The following is a 20660-nucleotide window of genomic DNA, read 5'->3' as shown; positions in this document are numbered from 1 at the left end:
TTCAACCAATTGGTTAGCTTGCCAATTAAAGAACTTCCTGTTGCATACCAAAATAAAGTTACTACCTTGCAGTTCCTAACAGTGTTGTCAGCCAACCATGATCTGATTGGCTCCTTGTAAATCTTCTTCTTATTCTCCATCCCCACAAAGGGGGCTTTACATTGCTAATATTTGAAAAATACATTTACTAATGCATTTATAGTTAGAAATCTGCATAAGAAAGTTTGGCTATAAGAAAATTGATTTTGTGGGAATTGTTGCTAGGTTTCTTACCTGGCAATCTTGCCAGTAATAGCACTTCCTGTTGCAGACTGACAACACAAAGTTACTACCTTACAATTCCCAACAATGTTGTCCATCAGCCATGTGTTGGCCAGTTGGGCTGCCCTTCTGATAGACCTAAATGATAGAAAGCCCAATGGCCAACACATGGCTAGCTGATAACCCTTTTGTTAATTGTGAGGCTGTGGCTTTGTGTTGGCAACCTGCTGGTAGGATCAGATAAGCATTGCAAAAGAGTCACACAAAATATTTTTTCTTAAAGCCAAACCTAAGGGCAGATTTAAAAGACATCCATTAATGCAATGTTCCATTATAAGTGCATCAGGATCCTCCTGGGATGCATGACGTAGGTATCCCAGGAGCCTGTGTGCTCCCATTCTGTATTAAAGAAGAGGAGAGGCTTCACCATTTTTTTTAAACAGGATGTTGCAGAGAAAATAAAATAAATAACATTTTTACCTTACATAAAAGCGTTGTCTACCCTTTTATGTAAAGTAAAAAGTAAAAAAAGTGATAGGTCTGCTTTAATCAGGTTGTTATTGGTATGCAGGAAGAAATCCTCTGCCACAGCACTATAGTGGCGGGGTGAGAAATAGCGTAGTCATTTAAAACATTTAGTAATCGATAAATTCTACTCTGGATGAGCCTGGAATACAGTACTTGGGACAGCAATGGGGTCCACCAATAGCCTTGGATTTTTTCATTATTGGGGTAGTTAGGTAGTTCCACGCCAAGCATTCTTCCATCATTGCCCCATTGTTGGACATGTGTCTAGTTTGTTTGTGTTACTATATGATCAATCCTTTATTAAAATCTCCATTGGTAATCTGGAACATTTGTGGAGAGCCTTATTAAGTTTTTTTATTAAAAATCAATGTGATAATGTGAGTTTATTAAAGTGAACCAAACCAGAAATAAAAAAAGTCACTCTTACCTTTAATTCCGCAGATCCGTCGTTCCATCTGAAGGCTTACTCGATTGGGTCCCATGTCGTCCCGTTATCCTTCTTTGGCCCGGCGCCTTTGGTCTTCTTTCCCCTTCTTTGTACATCACTCAATCTCTCATTGCACAGGTGCGAGATCGGGTGACGTAAATGGGGAAAAAAAAGTGCCGATCTCACTGCACATACATTAAATTGCCATTTTTTCCCCATTAAAATAAAAGGCTCCTTCTGCACAATGAGAACAGCCAGAAGCCTCCAGGATGCGTGACGTAGTTATCCCGGGAAGCTGCAGCCGTGGCAAGACAGAAAGGGGAGGTGCTGCACCCTTTTTAAAAAAAAAATAAATATACAAAAAACGGTTATTTTTTTATCTTGGTATTCCTTCACTAGAGTTCTGATTTAAAAAAAACAGTATACAGCATGGGCTGATGTCCTTTTCAGCCTACAAACACTTTAACACAATAATGCAACCAAAAATAATTAACACGATAACAGTATTTTGATCGTGAGCGCATAGCGCAGAAGACGTACCGGTTCACCGGGAGGTCCAGGCTCTCCTGGGTTTCCTGGGAAGCCCTGGAAACAAGGGGGGAATAATTCATTAACTCAAATCTTGTTTAACAGCCTTCAGATCACATCTAATGAATTATGTACAGGAACTTTTTTACTGTGTAAATTTTAAAAATACCAATTCATTAAATAAAAAATAGCAGCTGTAGGAAATACCAGGAAATTTTACTTTCCTAAGTAAACCCAGACATGAATAATTTTGCTGTAAAACATAAAATTTAAGAGATTTCTGCTAATTAGCGGAGTCAGTTTGTTTTCTTTAGCTCCGAGTTCTCTGAGATAAAAGGGAAGAGGATGAGTTCTTTCACAATATGGGCATCTCAATACAAAGCTATGCAGACTGCCAGCTCTAGGTTATGCAAGTGATTGAAGCTTCATCCAATGTAAATCATTGGATCGATTCTTCTTTTATGTGTACATATGGAAACTGAAATATATTGATGCTTCAGGGCCTCTTTATACTTGTGAGTCCCATATTGTAATGCAATGCATTTTCTTGCATGAAAGGGCTAGTATGACACCTAAGAGGAGTCTTCCAGCTCCAGAGATTGCACAACTGTTGCAAGTACACATATCCATAGTTTATTATTGGGCACTGGTAAGCACTGGCAGTGTAGGGTGACAAAGTTACTGTAAGTTGTAAGAAGCTATCAAACTTCAAGTGACCTCTGACTTCCAAGCCAAAGAGTCTGTCCCAGTCAAAAATAAGTATTGCTAGGCAAGTGGTCACTAGCAAGTCTTATTGCATCTTGTAGGATTGGATGGTGAGGGTTGTTGTACTTTTCCTTATTATTATTAATATTAAACAGTACTTATAAAGCGCCAACATATTATGCAGAGCTGTACTGAGGTTGCAAATGACAGACAGATACAGGCACAGGAGGAGGAGAGGACCGTGCCCTGATGAATTAAAATTTATGTTGTTACTTACATCTTGTCCCGGAGGGCCTTGAGGGCCTGGTGGACCAGCAAGACCTCTGACACCCTGTAAAAGATAGAGAATAACATAATCAGAATGTATCTTTTACAAATAGGAATTGTGTAATGAAGGATTTAGGCTTTGACGATGTCATTAAAATGATGAATATGATGGATTAAAGAGTAGAAGCGTCATTGTGTGTCATTGTTCTGAATCTCCAAATGCCAACACGCCATTGTTCTGCATCTCGGAATACCATTATATTATTGCTCTATATCACCAAGTGCCAGTGTGTCATTGTTCTGTATCTTTGAGTAACAGTGTGTCCTAATTCTCTATCTTCGAGTGCCTGGGTGTTATTGTTCAGTAATCAGAAGTGCCAATGTGCCATAGTTCTGTACTTTAGAGTATTAGTGTGTCATAGATCTTCGAGTGTCAATGTGTTACTGTTCCCTATGCCCAAGTACCAGTGAATCATTGTTCTCTATCCCTGAATGCCAGTGTGTCATTGTTGTTCATTGCCAAGTGCTAACTTGACAATGTTCCCTATCCTCAATAGCCAGCATGTCAGCATTCTGCATTATTCTGTATCTATGGTGCTCATATGCCCATTGTCACACTTACCTCTTCCTTGCTAAAGCTCTCCCAAGTTTTATCAGTTTTGCCCATCCCGCAGGTCAATCAGAAAATAACCTCTTAATCATCAATGGCTATTTAGCTAGCTCAGACACAGCACTCAGCGTTTGTGCAACATGTCTCCACTATTATTGAGCCCTCTAGCTATGCTGAGCATTTCCTGCTTAGTTCAGGGTTCTCCCTGTTCAGCTCCTGTGTTAACCCCCATTTGCCTGGTCTGGTGTTTCCCTGGCTGTTTCCTTGTGCTGTTCCAGTGTTCCTCTGTGTCTGCAGTCTTCCCTGTGCCCCCTGTTACTTCCTGTGTTCCTCTGTGTCTGCAGTCTTCCCTGTGCCCCCTGTGTCCCCTGTACCCCCTGTTACTTCCTGTGTTCCCTGTGTCTGCGGTGGCTCCGCATCACCAATGTCTGTTTCCTGGATTTCTGGTTTTTGATCTCTGACTTTTCTTGCTTGCTGCCTGCCTTGACCCTGGCCTTCTTTGACAATTCTTCTGCTTAGTAATTTGGTACTGTGCATCATCCTGCCCACTCTGGTGTGCCCAAGGACAGCAACCTGGCAGTAACCAAATGCGCAACATCCTCACCACTAGAGGCTCTAGAGAAGACCTGGTTCCTGCTTAGATACTGTCCCTTGGACCTTCTCAGTGCCCACTCCATTTCTGAGCATGCTGTAGCGTCTCCTAGAGGGTCCGTCTCTCCTAGCGTGACACCCATGTTGTGAGCTCTCAAGTGAGTAAGTTATTGGGCCTGATTTAATAAAGCTCTCCAAGGCTGGAGAGAATACACTTTCACCAGTGAAGCTAGGTGATCAAGCAAACCTGGAATGGATTTCTTCAATGTCATTCGCTATTTGCTAGCAAATGCTTTGAATCCTGGACCAGATCCATCCCAGGTTTGTTGGATCACCTAGCTTCACTGGTGAAAGTGTATTCTCTCCAGCCTTGGAGAGCTTTAATAAATCTAAGCACTGGGAATCTTCAAAGAAATGCTTTGGAAATCCCACTTTTCAATCTGTCCATTATACCGCAACACATAAAAAAGAACAGTTTCTGGAATCCCCACAGTTCTCCTGCCCAGAGACGCTGTACTTTATATTCTTCCTGTGTACGAATTGAAACATATTAAAGAATATGATTTGCAAAGATTATCTGTGCAGCATCTCAATTCCCTTTGGATAATTATACAGCAGTGTTTGGTGATCTGTTATGTGTACATTAATAAATCAATTGATTTGTTGTTTGGATTACTTCCACATAATGGAAATGTAATGTCTTGCTTTCTATATTCCAACAGGAAAAACAATAGATTGGAGATATATATCGTGAGTCCGGTTAGAAGCAGATTAGACTTTTATTGTCTGTGTTTTGTATGAAATAAAGCACTCGTTAAAAGGGGATTTTTTACTACTGTTTGAGCACCACAATAAAATCATCTCCCCTTCTTGGCTGATTAGGGGAGGCGTTCATTGCTCTATAATACTTTACATTTACTGCAAGAAGCGGACTTAAAAGTGCAGAGTGTTAGTTCTTTGACTTCCGACCGTAGAATTTACAATCAAAATGCAGATACAAAGAGCTCAGCACTGCGGAGATGAGGAGTCATAAAGGTGTTTACATAAAATGGGCAACAAAAGATGCTTAAAGAAAACAAACTCAACTTAGTTAAAATGTAATTGATATTCCTCAGTTGTTCCCATTACTAGTGTTGGTTGAATATCTCAGTGTTCGATTCGACGGATATTCAATCGAATAGCCCGATATTTTATTCGGAAGATTGAATTAGATAGATTCTCTATCCAAAAACACAGGAGTTCCACAGCTGTGCTCATGAATTAATGCAGCCATGGGAATCATCCTGTGACAAGATGATTTCTATGGCTGCATTCATTTATGAGCACAGCCGTGGGACTCCTCCTGTCAGTGTGGGATGCCTTGGCACTTGAGGGTAAATGAGGACAAGTCTCCCCATGCATCACCTCTAGTGCTCTGTAATTGGCTGGGGAAAGGTAAACCCTGATGGCAGCTCAAGCGTGCTTTTAGAGTAGGACAATTGTTCAGGGGCCCCCATCTTTTTCCAGGGCCCCAAATACTAGCATGTCAAAGGTACAGGGAGCTATGTTGTACATTTAGAGCCCCTATTTTATATTATTCTAGGGCCCCATTTTGTCTAAAACAGCCCCAGTCCTTTAATTGTGCTCTCACAGACGTGTATTGTAAAGAAGAAGAGGGGATGTGTCAGACCTAGTCTGTTACTGGGTGCCTATTAGACTGCACAGACAATTTAGACACCCTGCTATATTTGGAGAGAGGTAGTTAGATTATAAAAATGTTAGTTATAAGTACAAGACTTAAGGAATAGCATTAGTCCACTGTATTTTTTTTATAATAAATACCTGTTCCCCTTTTTCTCCTGGAGACCCAGTTGAACCCTGCAAAAAAAAATTATATTTTATAAAATAGATTAAAATTGTTGAAATATTTATACAAGTGATGCAATTAGTTCACAGAAAGACAATATTTGCTATGACAATATGGCAAGTAACCCAAGTATAGGGAGGAGAGATCAACTACAAATAGAGCATATAAAATATATTTGTACTATATATCATGGGTAATAATCAACCCGGGACTCCAGTGCTGCAAGGCAAGAACTTGAACCACTGGGCCGACTGGATCCCGCCATATTCTGCATATCTACATTTTAAGGGGTCACATGGTCCACTCCTCATTTCCTTAACATGGGGGTTTGGAGTTTTTCTGCATTTCATTAAGGAAAACTTGACTTGGCAGGATTGATAAAACCAACTTACCGGAGTGCCATCAATGCCTATTCCAGGAGGTCCACGGGCACCAGGTTGGCCAGGGAGACCTGGAGATCCTCGATCACCCTAAAAAGAAAATTATACATGTATGCAATATATTTTTTAATATAATAATTTGTGTAATAATAAGTACTGAAAAACAAAGTTGGCTTTTTTTCATATTCTTGAAAACGCACCTGGTGGGTGGCTGTATTAATTTTTTTACAATATGGCAAATTCAACCAGGTATCTAAAATGTGTCAATCCTCAAAACCTTGTTGGAGTTGTTGCTGCTCCTGGGATATCCATTTAGCAGACTGGGGGAGTAGAAGGGACTAGGAAAGCAGAGGCTCAGCAGTATTGTCTTTTCTGTAGCCAGCTATCATATGGTAGTGCCATTACCATGACTTTAAAGAGAAGGGAAGGTATTGAATTGTGACCAAAGGTAAGTAAGGGATGCAGTTATGTGGAAGGTTGCAGAGAGATCACAAAATTATACTATATATATATATGTATATATATATATATATATATATATATATCTAGGTATATTGTTTTCTGTAGCTGGTGTTTTCAAGACCATCCTAGAATTCCATATCTGCTTGCCATAACTATGTACAGCAATGTTGCTAATACTCAGTGTCTCTGCAGGGCAATGTAGACATCAATGCTTATTAAGGAGCACTGCAAAGCTGAAGAAGTAGAATATTAAATCCAGTTTATATAACCTTCTGTCCACCAATCTACAGAAGTACAGCATATTTTTCGATATATCATAAAATTTTAACTCATAGCTTCTGCATCTTGTGGTTTATTGCTGCTTAATATGCCCTGCTCCCAGGGTTCAGCCCCATAGTTACAATTAGGCTAGGTAGGGGTGGAATGGGGTTTGCAGTGCTTGGCCGAAGACATGGTAGAATCTCCCTTTGGAAGACCTATTGCCAATTGCCAACCCACTTATTTGGCCTACTGTCTGCCCAGCTACAGCTATATGGCTTACTGCCTGTCCACCTGCACTTTGTAGTCCATTGGATAACCAGCAATTGTTACAACCAGATGGAGTTATTGCATATTTTATTGTGTGCTTTTCATTTAAAGAGCTTTTTCAACTCACCCAAAATTATATATATCAATTTTACCTACATAGAGCCTGAAATAAAAATACAACTGTCCTCTGCAACAGAGATCATTTCATAAAGAATTTTAGACTAAATCCTATCTCTATGGCCCCATTGCCCCAGTTTATGAGGCCGATCTCCCTAACTTTCTAAGAACCCCCTTTCTAAGAACCCAGCTGCTTTTTCAATTCAAAGTGCAAAAAAGTGACCCAAAAAAGCTATTGAAGCAAACTGCCTTCATGTGCACTCTACAATATGCTGGTAGATGCATTTCTTGGGACAGAAAATTCTGTTTAGCATTTTCATTAGAGAGAAACTGAAGGAGAAGAATGATACGTAATCTAGGCTCCGAAACAAATGCACATTAACTGCAACATTAAAATCCATCTTATTCCTAAATAACTAACTCCAAAGCCTCTTTACCCAAATCTACTCTCCTTAATCCCCTAATGTATTATTTGCAAAAGTGGCATTCTAGAATTGTACTTGCAGAAAACAGATTTGACTGGTTTCACTAATTTAAACAACAATTATTTAATTGCCATGGGTGATACTGGGACTTCAGCCGAGAAAAAGTCGCATTGTGATGTTCCAGGATGTCACCTTCATTTTACAAAGTAACTATTCTAGGAAGCTTTTCAAATAATGGATTTAGCTGTGTAGATTCTGGATTTCTGCAGACATCATACTGGAATCCTGGTGCCCTGTACCACCAGGACTGCATGCAGACCTTTGGAAGTTATTGTCCAGCACTTGGGGCTACTGCAGACAAATGACCTGATTTAATAAATCTCTCTAAGACTGAAGGGAAAAGAGAAGCCGGGTGACCAGCAAACCTGGAGAGTCATTTGCTTTTTGTTAGCAAATGTTTTCAATCCTGAACCAGATCCATTTCAGGATTGCTGGATCACCCAGCTTCACTGATAAAAGTGTATCCTCTCCAGCCTTGGAGAGCTTTCATACATCAGACCCCGAGTGTTTAGGTGCTCATTCAAGCCAGTGTAGAAGAATGTTCTTTGGACTGACTTCCAGTACCTAAATTGTTTCAATCTTTTGTACTTTCTATATGCTGACCATCTCTTTTTTGTTTATATGTTTTTTTCTTTTCTAATGTAGCAAAAGTCATTTGTATCGGGACAATAAATAGCACAAAGGTGGAAATCTTGGTAAAAAGGCTTTACCAGTCGTGGGTATAGCAGTCTCCTGTATTATATGCCCAGTTTCCTGACCACAAGCATGTCCCCAGTCTTTAACAACTATCGTAACATTGTGGATGTCCCTTCCCATCTCTTGCACCACATCTTTAATTTTTGGCCAATTCCTGTTCCATGTCTGCAGTCTCTGACAGCTTTGTATGGCATTTATTTCAATGAGTATTATATGCCTCCCTTTTGGTGATATCAGGACCCATCAGAACCTGCACTGGAGTCCCCGTATATCTACTTAGTTGACCAGAATTAGAATTATCTCATATGGCCAGTGGATGCCAATTGTACTCAGCATGCTTTTATTAGATGTTGGGTCAAGTATTTGGTGGGCATATTGTTGTATCACATGATTGGCAAGCATTTACTAAGGGCTTATATGGGGAATGTGCAAATGCATGTGTTTAAACCCAAGCATAGGCCATACACAGGTTGGTGAAGCAGTCACAAAGGAAATAAAGTGGCTTTGCTTGTTATACATTTTAATGCAGCAAAATGCATGACCTGTGCAGCATAAAAAGTTAATGTGAAAAGGCCCTAAACCTCACTGGACACCAACTGAAAAAATGTAAATTTGGGGTAAGGTTTGGGTGAATCTGGAGTGAAAACCTGTATAAACAGACTCTGGGGCAAGCATACATATGACTTTTAAATGAATCACTTTTTTATTCTGGTCTTACCTTCTAAAAATGGAATAAATACACCTGGCCCTTCCATCTATTACTATTCTATTTTTAGTAATGAGCAGTGCATTCTGGGACTGGTGCAGGTAATCAGTGCCAGCCTCCATCATGCTCATCATTGGAAAGTAAGTTTGTGGGCAATGAGGCTTTTAGTAATATTGGCTGAGCAGCTGGGCTGAAGATGGAAGTGGCTTGGCCATGGGGGTGAAAAAGTTCACATTGATTCCAACATACGGGTGGAGGATCATTGTCAAGTGATAAGTACCGTGTTTGCCCGATTTTAGGACATCCCCATTAAGTAAGCCACCCCCGATTTTTAAAAAAATAATTAAAATAAGACACTCACCCGTTTATAAGACAGCTCCAGATATCTGATCCTGCGTGTGTGTCCTTTATGCTGGCTGCAGCGTGTGATCATGAGTGACTTTCAACAATAAATGTGTACTGTAGTCTTCTTCATGGAAAAATAAGACATCCCCTGAAAATAAGACCCAGGGCATATTTTGGCATTTCAAAAAATATAAGAGAGTGCCTTATAATCGGGGAAACAGGGTATGTTGACTATATTTAAGTGTATCAAGCAGCTTTGGCATTTATTTGATTTTGGTGTCTGACTTCCTTAACACTTTCTTGAATGTATTTTTATTGGAAGCAAACTAAGAAATAGGTTTGTATCAGCTTATTGTGGTCAATATACTGCTTAATTTAGACTGAGATGCGAAAAGAGGTTCAAGGAGTCAGCTGTGCCCAATGCACAGGAAAAGAAAGCAGAGTAACATAGAGTTAAGCTTAACTGATGCTCCTTTTTTCACTGTCCAGTCACAGACTGGGCTAGGAACAAAACTTGTAAGTATAATAGAAGGAACAAAATAAGGTCTCATACTCTGCCAGGCAGGCAAAACACTCCATATATGTATCCCATCTGCATATTGGCTTGGAGTTCAGCTTTAAGATAAGTCACACAACCTAATTTTGAATTTACATTGCTCAGACGGCTAATACAAAAACTGAACTTGATTTCTTCATTCCTATGTGACTTGAAAAGTTCAGAACTTTTTTTCCAAATTAGACTTCCCAGTACCTACCTTTGAATAGTCTTTATCTACAACGTCCATGAACATTATACACACGGGTCAGAACAAACGTTTAACTGGTTATGGCAGCCTTGGAACTGAAGACTGTTTTAATGAATGCTCCAGGGGAGCAATTATGTAGAAAAATGAACGCATTGTATTCAACGCTAATTACCCGAGTTTGTGCTCTTCTCATCCTTTGTTCTGTCAGGGAAATGAATCATTCTGTAGACTTTCGGCATATATTAAACCTATTAACGCTTCAGACTTTGCATTCCGACTGATCTATTTCACCTCCTCCAATTTATCTCACACAGCTTCTGATTTTACCATTCATAAGGTGAATGAGTTTCTCGCTGGCATTCACGTCCTAAAAGGCACTGTTGCTAGGAACGCACGCGGAGGACTTGTCGGGGGACAATGGCTTGTGTGGCCCACAGCCACCAATCTTACCTTCCAGGAGTGCATTGTGAATAGGCCACTCCGGTGGCAATGTGCCAGAACCTCTCCATTTCTATCCACCGAGTGCTAATCCATTGATCTGACGGTAATAAAGACTTCTGAGCTTTTTAATGTCTGTATCTATTTTTTTATAGCAGACCTGTCAAGAACTTGACAAGTCAACTTATTAAATTCCTGACATAATAAGCAGAACAGCCATAGCCGTGATCTTTACGACAATGTCATATTGTCTATGTGGTCAAAGTGGCAGCGTCTGCTCATAGCTCACCCCCCTATCAAGTGAAACTCATCAGCCTGCCCTCCCTCATTGTCTCCTTACTCTATTGAAGACCTTGCTCAGTCATTCTCTATATATAAAGTGCAGGTTTTTACCATCCACTTCTCCCTCTCAGCTACAAATAACCATCTTTACCATACTTAAGGTCAATATTATATACTGCCGCACATGGCAGGGCTTGTTCCTGGCAGTTGGACTGAATGGCACCAAGTTGTGCAATGTGGGGAGGAAAAGAAAGTTTCATCTGTTGCCCCCAGGAGCACACAAGAGGTAAATTCAATCATGTCCCACCATTATGTCCCATTCAGTACAAAGGAACATGTTACTTTTCCTATAATACGTTGTTCCCCTGTGCTAATAGGCTGACGAGGACCCGATAGGAAAAAAAGGCAGTGTCACTGAGAAGGATGGGGAGGGTCAAGACTTATAGTGTTACATAACTGCAGCAGAGAACAATCTGGTCTCCTGTTCTGCTAGACAGGGCTGTGTAAATCATAGGACGATGTGAATAGAAATGCAAATCCTGTGGCAGGCATAAAACTCCTAATGTACTTTTTAAAAACTGTTTGCTTGGGATTCAGGTTTAAACTCTAAACTCTGTAACCCTCAACCCTCATGGTCAGTGTTTCTCAATCAGGGTTTAGTAGATCCCTAAGGTTCCTTCAAAGGTTGCTTGGGGTTCCCTGAGCAATGAGCAATTTGTGACTCTCAGGGGCACCGATGATCTTTTTGGCTATCTGTAAGGGTGACATTCTTCCCAATGGCCAGCAATGTAAGAGGAATTCTTCCTACTGACCACCAGGCTAATATACTGTGAGCTGTGGATATAGTAATTATAGAAGGGTATCCCCTAAAGACCTGAAAGTAATTTCAAGGGTGCTCCCATGTTAAATAATGTGGAGAAACACCTATAATATATGCCTATAATAATCTAACCCAGCCTTTGCCTAATCCCTAACTCTTTACCTGTTTCCCGGAGGGCTAAGGGCACAATACCAAACAATCACATATAGAACAGTAATGCACTCCCAACAATGAGAATTGTAAGCAGTAGAACAATGTGCATATATTACTGCAAGGATTTGATAACTCATAGTGATGAATAATTTTACATACTTTTGAACCAGGTTGTCCATGTGGCCCAGGAAATCCTCTCTCACCCTACAAAAAACAGAGACATTGATTAGAGATAGAACAAGTTGCTGTAGCTGTGCATATCTATGTATTGTTCAACATTATTGGTCACTTCCATTGGGGAAAGAATGTCTGCAGTTTAGTTTTTCGGGATTGCTGAACACAGAGATGACATGTTAGGAAATGCTCATTTGCCCGGCGACTCTGTGCTGTGCACCATCGTGGTATAAAACACTGTCTGTTCTGTCCAGCGATGTCATTTGCAGCAGCCAGGAGAACAAAGATACCAGCAGCCCTTGCATCCCTTTAGCTGTGCATCCTGATGGATTTATGGCATCCCCAGTATCCATTGTTAGGCTGTGCACAGTTGAAGGGGATTCTGGAGGCTGATCAGCTCCTGACTCTGCCCTGCACTGCTATTGGCTGCTGGGAGTTTAAAGCCTCTCCGCTCCCAGTCACCAGTGCCTTTTGTAGAGTTTAGCTGGGCTAATCTGTTCTGGAGATTTATTGTCTGATTTACTGTTGCTGACCTTGCCTGTTTCTGACTTTGCCAGTTTATGCCTCTTGGACCGACCTTTACCTGTGACCCTGCTTGTGTTTTGTCCTTGTGTACTTTATTTGGTGGACAGATATTCTGTATTCTGGACTTGGCTCTGTTGGATTCTTGGTACTGCTTTATCTTGGCTTGCTGTCAGCCCATCCCCAGACACCATTCCTTGCGCAGTATGTCCTGGGGGCATCCGAGTGCTGGGAGATGCAACCAGTCTCCGGAGGCTGAGTGGGGGCTATAGGCTATAGGTGAAGACTGTGGTGTTAGATTGGGGGACTGGTTTTTGGTGAGGACTGGTGCTGACCAGTGCCTTACATGCTTGTAATAAGAAATGTTGTATATGATATCTATGATACAGTAGAAGACTAATAAATATCTGTAAAAGAGGCCAATCCTAAAATGTCAAGATGGTAAATATTACACATAACATAGATTCATATCTAAAACAGTCTTCGCTCCTATGGGAAAGCTTTCTGTAAGATTTTGTGTCAATGGAAGATTGTATCCATTTAGCAAAAAGAGCATTTGTAAGGATAGCTACTGATGTTGGATGACCATCAACCCACATCCAAATTCATCCTAAAGGTGTTCAACTGGTTCAGAATCAGGGCTCTCTTGTTTATCCCCACCAAACTAATATGGATTTGGCTTTGTGCACAGGGGGAAGAAAAGGGCCTTCCCCCACATAAAATTGCCTAAAATGTCCTTGGATAAAATGTTACCAGTACTCTTCATTGGAAACATCCCAACCCAATAATTTAGGTGGGTGTCCATATTTTTTTTCCTATATAGCGTACTCTATAGTCATCATCCTGCAATTCCTATGCAATATAAGGTATTTTAACTCACCCGTTCACCATCTTTGCCTTTTCCTGGTAACCCTGGCAAACCAGCCAGTCCAGCTTCCCCTTGAGGGCCCTGAGGTCCAACTTTTCCTTCTCTGCCGGGCTCACCCTAAAAAAGAAAACAGAAAACTTTCACATGACGTTCTTTGACTGCTTTTCTTCCTCATCTTTCAATATTAGTTCACAGAAACAGAGAAATTGTAGAAGCTTTTTAATCTTTGGGTTTCATTTTACAACAAATCATCTGTATTATTTTTTTCCGCACCACCATGAAGCGTGATATTAGATGTTCCATGGGTCAGAAATATCTTTTCTGCTTTTTGTTTGAATTAAAGCACCCAGGCGTCTTCTCATACTCAATTCTGTTCCTCCTGGAGAAATTGAGAAGGAATGGGAAAGAAAAGGGACCTGCATACAAATTATTCATTCTCTATTGCTTTTGTAGTTAAAAGGAAAGTATAGTATATTTCCATGTTCATCTTGCATTGCTAATGGGCATTGACACCCAAGAACATAAATATGAAATATGTATAGGAGGTGCAGCTGAATGAGGGCTCTGAACCCTTCTCAGCCAACAGTGGTCGTCCCCACTAAGTCCCCAAGTCAGTTTTGCACAAAGGCTCCCTGTTGGATCTGTCTATATATATAAATATATATATATATATATATATATATATATATATATATACACACAGTGTGAATCTTACATTTGTGAAGAATCTCCTAGGTTCATGTGGCAGAGCTTGATTCTTCCCCAAAGAATGTTCGGCAAATGTCTGCCAGTTGGCTGTGATAAATCCATTTCTATCTTTGGATCTGTTTTGTGCTGAAATATTTTTGCTATTGAGTGGTGCAAGGTGGTAGACTGCCCCATATTCTCCAAAAGGATTAGATAAGGGAAATGATGATTATACACTGGATCCCATTCATCTAATAGTGTCTGTTTTGGCTGCATTGGTTACAGACTTTTTGTTTTAACCATTCAGTAATAAACCTCCTGTCATAGGGTGACAACTTACGGCTTAGTCACTGTGCTATACTATTGAGCAGTAGAGTTGTCACCATAGGACAGTGTGTTAGGAATACAGAACACCTCTCTCTTTTCTTTATTTCCATAGTGGAGTAATGCAAACAATTTATTGGTGTGTTTTTGATGATAGGACAAATATTATGCTCCGGATTTCAGTGCAGCAAAGAGCACAGGAAGTACTCACTTGGTTCCTGGAATGATCAACAGGTATCACTGAGCACTGAACATATTTAAGACTTTCACTGAATATTTACCAGACTAAAAGGAAGTAAATTGTCTTCAATTAGTTTTACATTTGGGTAGGCTTGTCTTTTAAATGTTCTCCAGACATTGGCAAGTACTACAACTCAGGGAAGAAACAGACTGCAATCTTGTCAACACTATTTTGGTTTACAAACTGGTCCCCATGAGGCGTTTACTCCGGGGATATCGGCATATGACCAATGAGCGTAAAATGGACAATTTCCTCTTTGTTCTTCTCTGCTGTTCTGCAGCCAAGTTCACTGTAAAACGCCCAGCATCACTGACCACAATCCCAATTCCCCCCTCTACCCAGCAAACAGACTGAGAAAATAAATAAGCTCTGTCTGATCTGATGAACTTTTCAGTTTCAGTTTTCAGTACAAATATCAAAAGATCAGGTAGGCTGAGTACAGATGGAAATATCTCTGCCCTCACGTGTAATCTTTATATTCAAGATGAAAGCACTGAGATGTCTTGAAAATGAACTAAAAAGGAGAAAAAAAGGTTCACCTTTTCACCCTTTTGTCCATCTTTTCCTGGTAGACCGAGATCTCCTGGACTTCCCTGCAAAACAAAGAATTATCACTGTGAATTATATATAATAAAATTAAACTCTTCTTGCACTGTATGGGAAAGTGCAGACATGATGGTTGATTAGGGAGAAGGGGGTCATGAAGAAGATAAAGGGGGTTGTGGGTTGCTTGAATTCTGTTCTGTTTTTAGATTTGGAACCAGCAGACATCATGGTCACTTAGGAGGTAGGGGGTCAAGAAGAGAACTGTTGAATGACTGTTTTTGATTTGAAAATGGGCAGACATGATGGTTGGATAGGGTGGACATGGCTTAGAAGAAGATAAAGGGATATATAAGATAAAGAATGATAGTTCTGCTTTTAGGTTAGGACATTATGGTCACCTAGGAGGTAGGGGGTAAGAAGACAAAGGCGAACCATGGGTCAAATGAGTAATGGTTCCATTTCTGATTTGAGAAAGGGTAGATATGATGGTTGGTTAGGGAGGAGGACTTTTAGAAGAAGATAAAGGGGGTTGTGGGTTGATTTATGGTGGGTTGAGGTGGTATGGAGTCTAAAAGAGGAGAAAAGGATCATTAGGGGAATGGTAGTTCTGTTTTAAATTTGAGAAAGGGTAGACCTAATGGTCACTTGGGGGGTTAGAAGTCTAGAAGAAGATAAAGGGAACTGTGGGTCACCTGCCAGTTCTATTTTTGATTTGAGAGTAGTCATGATTGTTGGTTAGAGTGGAAGGGTTGTGTCCTTGTCCACTCGTTGCCGATGAGTTTAGTTATAGGTAAAACAGCAAATTATCAATGAATAAAAATCTAAGAATCATCTAAGCACACCATATTTTCCTTTATAATATTCTGATCTTAACACCTTTTTTGGTGAGTTCTTCATTGCTTATTGTCATGGGATTTTAGCCCTGTCTGATCAAAGTGAGCAGAGTATAGAATAAACCCATAAGGCCTATTAACAGCACTGCATATATAATACAGACTTACCACATTTCCTGGCAACCCCCGTGCTCCAGGTTGTCCAGCTGGGCCAACAGGACCCTGTTAAAAAAATGAAACATTTAGTAGGTGAACCATATTAAAATACTGAAGTTATTTTTATTTTTAATCTAGGAACAGATGAGTTTGTTTGTTTTTTTTTTAATTTTTTTCGTTTTTTTGGTTCATTCTAATTTAGAACTCCAATTAATTCTGGAATTACATTTTTATTTTTATTTTAATTACCTAATATGTTTAGCACCAAAAATACCAAATGTTTATGTCAAATGAGGTAAATATAAAATACTTAATATGACCAAAAGGATGTAGATACAACGTGGTGCTCTTATTGTAATACTATATCCAACAAACTCATATGGGTGTGATGGTCAGGTGTGCAAGAACTTTTGACCCAAGTGTATTCAATGTAAATATTTTATATTTAGGCCACACTCAAAACAAGAATGATTTAGAGGAAGGTCACATTTCTCTCTCTTCTAGCAGAACCAGGGTTTATTAAAGCTCTCCAAGACTAGAGAGGATATATTTCATTAGTGAAGCTGGGCCATCCAGCAAACCCGGAATAGATTTCCTAAAATTAATTTGCTATTTGTTAGCAAATGTTCTCAATTCTGGACCAGATCCATTCCAGGTTTGGACCACCTAAGTTCAGTGATGAAAGTGTATCTTCTTCAGCCTTGGAGAGCTTTAATAAATCAGGCCCATTAGTCAGTTTACACTGGCTGCCAACATCAACAGCATGGAAATAATTGGATTATTTATATAGATAATATAGTATATATTTATATAGTATATATAGATAATATATATTATATAAATATTATAGATTATTATAAGTAAAACATCTTTCTGTATACTATAAAGAAATAGTATACAGCAAAAAGTTAAAAGGATTTTGTAATTAAACATTTAAAAGTTTAAAAACTAATTGAAACGCCTTTGTGAGGATTTGCAATGGTCCACCACAGGTAAGTCCTGTATATGGATCGTATAGAATACCTACAGAATCTCCCTTTGGTCCACGCTCTCCTTTTTCTCCATCTTGTCCTTTTGGGCCCTGCATAAACACATTGCAATTTGTGAGAATAAAGGACATACAATGATTCATTGAATGATTTAATCATACATAGACATTATTGTGTCACCACAGCTACAATTGATATTTTAGTCATAAGATTTTACTACCAAGCCAAATGATATTAGATACATCTCTAGCAGTGAGGGGTCCTTGGATAAAGGCTGTGGCCCTGTACAGTGTAGATTCGGTTATTTGGGGATGCTGCTATACAAGACTAACACATGTGGGTCCTGTCCACACCTGGGTGATAGAAGACACCCATCTATTCTAGTCAAAGTACAAATAGAAAGGAAATGAAGAAGGTTCACACATCTCTGCTTCAGAACAATGTATTTGTTATTTTCAAAACTTTCATGGACCGTTAGGTACAGGACATGCCTACATTCACACGATGGAAATATGAAAGGTTTTTAGCAAAGGAAGGTGAAATATAAAAGAGGTGAGTCATGAGGAAAGTAGAGAGTAGGAAAGAAGAAGAAAGGATGGGAGAGGACAGGAGGAAAAAGATTATTTATTATTAGCCAGTATTTATATAGAGCCAACATATTACGCAGAGCTGTACAAAGTTCATGGTAATGTCGCTAGCTGTCCCTTAAAGGGGCTCACAATCTAATGTACCGACCATAGTCATATGTCATTAATGTAGTCTTAGGTTCAATTTGGGGGAAGCCAACCAACCTAAATGCATGTTTTTGGAATGTGGGAGAAAAACAGAGTACCCGGAGGGAACCTATGCAAACACGGGGAGAACCTGCAAACTCCATGCAGATAGTGTCCCGGTTGAGATTTGAACCTGGGACCTAGGGCTGCAAAGGGCAGAGTGCTAACCACTGAGCCACCATGCTGATGAGAGGAACAGAATAAGGGAACAGATTGGAGAAGAGAAAGGAAAGAGGTAAAAGGATGGTAGAAGTGGAGAACTAAGAAGAAATGGAAGGGGAAAATAGAAGAGTTTACTGATGGGGGAAGTAGAAAGAAAAGTGAACAAAGGAGGGAACAGCTGAAGTGAGGATGGGAGAGGAAAGGAAAAAGAAGAGATGAAAGGAACGGGATGGGAGAAGAGAAGGCTGGTAGAAGAAGATAACTGAGACGAAAAGGAAGAGAAAAATAGAAGAGGTGAGTGTGGGGGAAGAAGAGAAGAAGAGAGAAGTAAGGAGAAGTGGGGAGAACAAAAGATAGGAGAGCAGGAGGGAGGGCAAAGGAGAGGAGATAAGAAGATAGGATAGGAAAGGTAAAAGAAGAATGGGAGAGCAGAAAACAGATGAGAGAAGAAAAAGGAAGAGAGAAGGATGGTAGAAGAAGAGAACTAAGATGAAAAGGAAGGGGAAAATAGAAGAGGTTAGTAGTAGGGAGAGTAGGAAGTAAGGAGAAGTAAGTGGAAGAAGAAAGAACAAAGGAAAGGAGAGTGGAAAAAAAAGGCAAGGGACAGCGAAGTAAAGAAGAAAGAATGGGAGATCAAAGGAAAATAAAAAGATGAGAAGAAAGTATGGGAAAGCAGTAAAGAGAAGAAAGAAGAGGAGGAAGAGTAGTGAGGAAGATAAGGGGGAGCAGTGAAAACAAAAGTAGAGAAGAGGAGAAGAGGAGAGAAGAAATGAAAGGAGAGGAACAGGAAGAGAAAGGTCACAGAATTGAGAAGAGACGTAAGGGAAAGCAGAAAGGAATATGGGTATGTTTATCAAAACACATGTTAAATAAATCATGTATATTACCCATGCAGGGAAAAGCAACAAGTACATCCCATCACTTTTCTGTTCCTCCCGGACCCCTCTGTATACATGCCAGGGGTAGAAATGTGATTTACTCTTTTCCAGCTACATCCCAATCTTTGTGTTTGGCCCAGTTTTGGCAGATGGGGAAAAGGGAAACTGTAGTCTCATGCAAGTTTTGAGTCTCTTAAAAGCCCCAGAACTTTCTATCTTGTAGGGAACAGTTATAGAGCCGGGCAGTTTGGCCTGTATGCATGGCAATTATGGTCACAATACAATGTTTAGTAGCTTTGCAATGAGCCTGAAAATATGGCAGGTTGCCTAAAGCAGAACTACATTTAAAAATGAAAACATTTTGAGGAGGTAGGTTTTTTATTGCAGCAGTGACAGGCGATACCTACTCGCAACTTCCCAAACTAACTCTACTTTCTGCATCATAGACCTTGGCATCCTCACCAGGTCCTTTTCAGGATTTGGATCGTTGGCCGATGGAAGTTCATCCAATCCCAGCAGCCAGCTATGCTAGTATTTTATACTGAGGTGCACGTGTATCTCCGTGTACATAGATTGTGATCAGGCAGGTTAGTTTGTTTTATTGCAGAAGAGACATCACCTGTGCATTCTGCAATAAACATTGCGCTTGTTTGAAATTTTTTGATTTGGAGGTAAGAGTCCACTTAAAAAAAGTGTTTTAATGACACCACTATAACTTTGATTTATAGAAAAAGCACTAATTAAAAAAAAAGAAACTTTTTTTCATTGGAGACCTATTCCTGTGTTTCCTTGACAAACCCGGCAGTTTTGACAATACTATGGTCCTGATTTATTAAAGTTCCCCAAGGCTGGAGAAGAGAATACACTTTCATCAGCAAAGCTGGGTGATCCAGCAAACTTGGAATGGATCTAGTTCAGATTTGAAAAACATGCTAAAATATAGCAAATAGCTAATGACTTTTAGAAAATGCATTCCAGGTTTTCTGTATCACCCAGCTTCACTGATGAAAGTGTATTCTCTCCAGCCTTGGGGAGCTTTAATAAAGCAAGGCCTATATTTGGAGGCTTTGCAATTAATGCAAATCAAATTGGTGATCGTATTTTTACATATTTCATTCATTTTAGGAAATGAGGGAAGTTGTTAAAGTTCAGCTCCTGGCAAATGTTAAAAAACAGTATTAGATGTAATTGTGAATTTAATGAAAAATTTATTTTAAATGCAGTTAGTAAAAGCACTGATTTTTTTTTCTATACCAATCCCTGTTAACAGCATAGTAGAGCAAAGTGCAGACCAGGGATAGACAGAAAGGGCTCTATTTATAAATTATTCCCCCAGGTCAATTTCTCGAAAAATTCACTGGTGGTGCTTTCAAATCCCTCCACAGTTCTTGTCCAATTTACCTCTCTGACCTGGTAAAAAAAATCCTCCCCATAGCCGCTCTCTTCGCCCCTCCAATGACTTAATAATGACTTCCTCACTCATAACCTCATCACGGCTCCAAGACTTCTCTAGAGCTGCCCCAACTCTCTGGAATGGTCTTCCTTATCCTATTCGGCTTGCTCCTACTTTCTGCTCATTTAAAAGA

General features: G+C 39.8%; 1 protein-coding gene across 1 annotated transcript in view; it reads right to left on the bottom strand.

The window, feature by feature from the left end:
- COL22A1 (collagen type XXII alpha 1 chain) overlaps positions 1 to 20660 on the bottom strand; it is a gene marked incomplete in the record, with an annotated part of 162270 nt that overhangs the window by 38442 nt on the left and 103168 nt on the right. Inside the window, 9 exon segments of the mRNA XM_072410629.1 lie at positions 1757 to 1801; positions 2727 to 2780; positions 5739 to 5774; positions 6156 to 6233; positions 12081 to 12125; positions 13498 to 13602; positions 15277 to 15330; positions 16285 to 16338; positions 17300 to 17353. Of these exon segments, the coding sequence (XP_072266730.1) occupies positions 1757 to 1801; positions 2727 to 2780; positions 5739 to 5774; positions 6156 to 6233; positions 12081 to 12125; positions 13498 to 13602; positions 15277 to 15330; positions 16285 to 16338; positions 17300 to 17353 (525 nt within the window).

Source organism: Pyxicephalus adspersus, chromosome 5, assembly GCF_032062135.1.
Source record: "Pyxicephalus adspersus chromosome 5, UCB_Pads_2.0, whole genome shotgun sequence".
Classification (NCBI taxonomy): Eukaryota; Metazoa; Chordata; class Amphibia; order Anura; family Pyxicephalidae; genus Pyxicephalus; species Pyxicephalus adspersus.
The sequence above is the reverse complement of the archived record's forward strand: the minus strand, read 5'-3'. Positions and strand labels throughout refer to the sequence as shown.